The following is a 5,542-nucleotide window of genomic DNA, read 5'->3' as shown; positions in this document are numbered from 1 at the left end:
TGGCATTAAACCTGTCACTTTAGGCTCAGGGGCGCAACGCCTTAACCACGGAGAATCCGTGGCGAATTTTATTGCGAAAGCAATATTGGTCTAGTCCAAGTTTCGCTGTGCGTGAGCGTTTTGACCTTGAAGTGATAAGACGTGACTTGGCGCCCCCCCTTCACGCCGCCATGGTAGGAAGGAGGGTAGGAGGAGGGCGTAATGGAAGAGGGCCAGTACAGCCATGGCGTGAAGAAGGGAGTGAGGACGCTGGTCCAGCTGTGCCGAACTTGTGTTGTCTGCGTGGCCGCACAGGTGAAAGCGGCAGGCTGCGTCAGACCTAAAGAGGTTGCTTTAGTTGGACCATCCTGCAGACGTCGCTCGTCTTGCTAATGAGTTAAAATGGAAGCATAAGTACGAGCGTGCAAAGCGGCAGGCTGAAACGAGTGGAAAACGGGAACTGCGGTGAGCTAAGCGTCGGAAGAAGGATGCAGAAAGACGGTAGCGATGAGCTTTAGAGGCGGCAATCGATGCTTCGCCTTCGACATTCGGACGAAATGACGGGAGTGAGTGCTCGCAGTACGGAACATCCGACTAGCCGTATTGTTCGGTTGCAAAAATTTGCTTCGGCTACGTTCGCTTGGTCTAGCCGAGCTAAGCCGCTGCCATTTTTTCCCCTTTCACTGGCTAACTGGGGAGCTGTGAATCCTGACTTTTCAAAGTTATAGTCACTCTGAATTGACTTTCTTCAGCATCTGTGTGGTCACAAATGTTAGCAACAATGTACATTTTTTTTGCTTTAAGTTTATGGTTCGTTTATGTAGCAATTGACGTTAAGAAAACTACCGAACCAGTCGATCATGCTTATCGATGAAGGACATGCAACATTTTGGGATTCCAGCTTTAAAAATTGTTTGAAATGTTTTAGATGCAACGCATCTCTTTCACCCGCCTTGTCCCTTCGGCGTAGTCCGGCGGCGTCCGCATCCCTCCCCCATTCACCTTGCCGCGCCATCTGCGTGTTAGCGCTTAAATACAGGGATATTAGCGCTCGGCTGCGCTCGCTCCGTCGTCGTGCCAGCTGTGCGTGGGTGCGGGTTAACACATGCGCATGCGCTGCTCTGCGCTGCTATCTCTCTCATTCCCCTCACCGTAGATATAAACGCGGTAACTGCGCCGCTCCGCTCAGTCGTTCCGCCGGCGCTCCTCCGATGACATCCTCCGGTACGCCGATGATTTGAAATGGAGACTAACAGGCCTGATATCGATCGGCGCAACCGTAAAATTTACACCATCTTCCCGCGAGAGGAACCATGCGGTAGATGCGACGCATCGGGGGTGAACATGCTGCGTAAATAGGACACACAACAACAGCAATCCACACGCTAACATAACGGAAACGCAACGGCAACCCCCGATGCGTCGCATCACGTACCCCATGGTTCCCCTCGCGGGAAGATGGTGTATATTTTGAAATTTTCCCGCCGCCGCCCCGTAACAGGCCATCGGGAGGCGACGACGATCCTGCCGCCGTGGGGTAGCTCTCCTGCCCTTGCTCCGAAACAAGAACGCGCGCGAGAAAAGAGGTCCGCATTTTCAGCGCGGTGCGTCCGCGCCGGGGGGCGGGGCTTAGAACCAGTCACGTGGTCGGGCTCCGCCGGCCGTAAAGACGGGTGTTCTCCTCCGTCTCTTTTCGACGTTATTCGTGCACTCCCCGTCCCCCCGAGTATGCTTGAGCCCTGTTTTGATGTTGACCTTGAAGCTGGCGCCCGTGCACTATTGCCTCATGGTTGCAGCGTAACATATGTGACGTCTTTTGAACATCAGCTTTCCGTACTGCGCCCGTCAACGCCCTCAGTTGTCTTGCGTCGCATTTCCCTCTGCCACGATTGTCCCATGCATAACCCTATAGTCTCCACTCAGGGCCGTAGCCAGAATTTTTTTTTTTTTTTTGGGCGGGGGGGTTATGGATTTTCTGAAGGGGGTAGTTTTGTTGAAAGCAACAGTAAGTATTGCTTACGTGCTGCCTGGAAAAGATTTCGGGAGGAGTTCGAACCCCCAAACCCCCCTCTGGGTACGGCCCTGTCTCCACTATACTAACACCGGCGCTCTGCCTCGTGCCAGATAGGCTTATGGTCGAGGGAAGAGGCGAATCAAAGTTCTGCCTCACTTACATCACTCCAATAAATTACAGCAAACGACCCGCTCTAACTGAATCCTGAAGTACTTAAGATTTTCGTACCATGGCACCTCTGTCTTGTATAATCACGTTACTGTATTGTACTCCTGATATATTTCTATACGATTTCAACGAAATACTTTTATTGAGCCATGAACGTACAAGAACTGCACACGGCGGCAAACTTGGTAATATAACAGCAATGCGCAAAGCACAAATAAGAATTCTGCGAAACCGGCAAACTAAACTCCTTCGTAAAGACAACGTCGGACGTCACTGTCCTGCTGCGCTAGGACAGGCGATTCCAACAGCAGTGAACTCTCGGTAACGGCGGTTACCACCTCAGGGTTTATAAAGCAGACTATTGCAACGACACAACGCTCAAGAGCAGTCTCCTTAAAGAGAACCTTATCTTCAGGGCTCCACGTCACTACGCTTCATAACCCCAGCGATGTCCCTTATGTCGTCAGGTCCGGTCCTGCAGCAGCCCCCAATGAGTCCGACGTTCAGCTTCATCCAGTCGGAGACGTACGCAGCAAGTGGCTTCCGGGACTGCAGGCCGGGCATCCAGCCGGAGACGGTGCTGTACACTTCGCCACTGTTCGGATAGGCGACGAAGGGAATGGGCAACGGCCCAGTCTTCTCGAATATCGCCTCTAGCGATTCGGGAGGGCAGCAGTTGGCGCCGACAGCGCAGATCTGTCCAGACGAGTCAGCAGCGTGGCAGGCGCTCATGACCGTGGCGAGGCATTCTCCCTTGGCCGTGCAGTCGGGTGCGTCTCTCGAAGTGGTAAAACTCAACCACGCACTGGTGCCGGGGAACTCGCGCATGAGACGGACCAGCGCCATACCTTCTCGGGCCGCCGGTATGGTCTCGAAGGCGAGCAGGTCGACGCCGGCGTCGACGAGACAGCGAACGCGGGGTCGGTGCCAGTCCACGAACTCCTCGAAGCTCATTTCGTCGGCGTACGCACCGGTGTACTCAGAGAAGTCCGACCGTGCGGCGCCGTAGGATCCAACGGAGCCAGCCACAAGCACGCTAGGTCTACGGCTCTCTTCGCGGGCTCTCATGGCGGCTTCGCAGCTACGCGCGATCAGGCTCTCTGCATCGCTAGCGCTGATACCCATGCTCCTCTGAAGGTTGTCGACGTTCGCCTGGTAACTGCAGGTGATGATGACGTCCGCGCCGCTGGTTATGTACTCCCTGTGGACATCCACGAGCGCCGCAAAGCCGGTGCGCAGTACACGAGCACTCCAGAGGGAATCGCCTGACGAAATCAAACCTTTCTTCTCGAGCTCGGAACCGACGCCACCATCGAGCACAAGTCCGTGAACAGGAAGTTTGCTGAATGCCGTCGCCACCATTTCGTCAAGACTAGCTGAACCGTATTTCTCACGTTTGCAGGGAAATATATCCGCACGAATGCCTACCTGGCGGTCGTGCAGTTGGTCAAGTCAGAGGCGCACCGGGATAGTGCGCGGCCGAAATCGTCTGCGATGGGTTTCAGTTCGAGCGATTTATCTCGATTCTTTCAATTATTTAACGCACACACAAGAATATACAAACAAAAAAGCGAAATGAAACAAAAATGGATCTAATTCTGCCGAAGTTCAAGTACAAAACTTAGGTGCCTGCAGCCTGGATATTCCTCCTCGCCCGCCCCCGAATCTTCTGCGACCATGATCCCTATTGATCGGCTTAAGTATACGTGAGTATCGTTCGGTTCCTTCAATTAATTATTTAACATACACGCAAACAACAACAACAACAACAACAACAAAACTAAACGAAGCACGGACGAAATCGTCAATCGGCCGAAGTTCGAGCAGAAAAACTGAAATACGCGCGGGGATCTCTGAAACCATGATCGTCTGCGAACGGTTCAATTTGAAGTAATTATCGCTCGCTTCTTTCAATCTAGAATTTAACAAGTACACGAATGAAAAACAAAGAAAAAGGCCAAATGAAACCCGAATGGATTCGTATAACTCAACCGAAGTTCATGTGGCAAAATAACATACCGTACGCACCCGCGTGATCGTCTGCAATGGGTTGCAGACGATCACGATTTATCGCTCGTATCTTTCAATTACCATTTTAACGCACACGGGAACGAAAAGTAACAACAAATAATAGCACAGTTGAAGGATCAATTCTTCCGATGTTCAAGTGAAAATCGAAGTAAAAGCCGCGTTGTGACAGGCTTGAAAGTGTCAAGAGGGTGTCAGGCGACTCTTGCCTGCCTAAGGCGGGGGAAATAAGCGCCTGCTGACAGAGAAAGCTTGCAGAAATTCACTCGTGCGGTGTTTTGAAGAAATTATTCGCGTTTATTTAACTTCCCGGTCGAGCAGACAACACAGAGAACAGAAAAGGCACAATATGTATTTTTTCTTGCCACAAAATTTTCCAGTGATAACGGATCAAACGCTTAAACGGAACAAACCGCATTCGGTTTCTCAATTCGTTTTAAGGTAATGTAAAAAAAAATAATCAAGGATGAGAAGTGAAGCTCGAGCAAAGATATGCGTTGGAATTCATTTCCGAAACTGGACTCTATATATAGTTTTCTGTAGTGCGCCCACCTCACATTGTGTGTCTTTCTTTTTTTTTTTTGCTTTCATTCTGTGTCGTACCCCTGTCCTGTTTTGTTCATTGTTTTCCTGTTACCTATGCCCTGTGGCAAAATGGCGCATATAAAAAAATATGCGTTAACGGGGCGCAGTCAAAGGTGTTCACAAAACAAAACATGTTTCAAGAACACCCAGGTTCCTCTAAAACAAGGACAGTTTCATGTATTGACAGCTCAGAATTCCATCAGGTTTACAACACTATTGCGAAATATACGTAATTATGAATAGCATATAGATGAAACTCGGCCGCTTAATGTTACTCGTCTTTACGCCAATTCTCTTACATAGTTTGGATAAAGCAATAGTTATGCCCAGGGCTCGCTTCGAAGGGTGGAGGTCAATGGTGAGGCCTTCGTCCTGCAGTGGGCCTAAATAGGCTGTCGTTGATGATGATGATGAAATAAAACTCGGCTTCATTGGACAGCTATCAGAGCGGCCAATTTCAGTGGAATTTTTTTCGACATCATCATCGTCATCATCAGCCTATCTACGCCCACTGCAGGGCAAAAGCCTCTCCCATGGATCTCTAATTATCCAGGTCCTGTGCTAACTGCGACCAGTTTATCCCCGCAAACTTCTTGATCTCATCTGCCCATCTAACTATATGCAGCCCTCTACCACGCTTGCCTAAATTACCACGCTAAATTATGTGTTCATGTAGAAACACTCTTTTTTTCATTGTGCTTCACGCGAGGCTGACTATTGAATCCACATCTCCAGCGCGAGCGTACTTCCAAAGTGCCGATTGTGAGT

At 50.3% G+C, this 5,542-nt stretch overlaps 1 protein-coding gene across 1 annotated transcript; it reads right to left on the bottom strand.

Annotated features, from left to right (window-relative positions):
- Positions 1-2,000: 2,000 nt before the first annotated feature.
- On the bottom strand, positions 2,001-3,726 carry LOC144165729 (homocysteine S-methyltransferase YbgG-like). Its single transcript, XM_077695525.1, has one exon. The coding sequence runs from the start codon at positions 3,521-3,523 to the stop codon at positions 2,573-2,575; it is 951 nt and encodes a 316-aa protein (XP_077551651.1). The 5' UTR covers positions 3,524-3,726; the 3' UTR covers positions 2,001-2,572.
- Positions 3,727-5,542: the final 1,816 nt, after the last annotated feature.

The sequence above is a fragment of the Haemaphysalis longicornis genome, unplaced genomic scaffold, assembly GCF_048455015.1.
Source record: "Haemaphysalis longicornis isolate Haplotype H1 unplaced genomic scaffold, Haemaphysalis longicornis Haplotype H1 scaffold_15, whole genome shotgun sequence".
Classification (NCBI taxonomy): domain Eukaryota; kingdom Metazoa; phylum Arthropoda; class Arachnida; order Ixodida; family Ixodidae; genus Haemaphysalis; species Haemaphysalis longicornis.
Note: the sequence above shows the minus strand (reverse complement) of the source record. Positions and strands in the feature narration are given on the sequence as shown.

Bases quoted from the DNA above. Each gene is read 5' to 3' on its own strand.
- LOC144165729 (XM_077695525.1), bottom strand. From the start codon at position 3,523: ATGGTGGCGACGGCATTCAGCAAACTTCCTGTTCACGGACTTGTGCTC.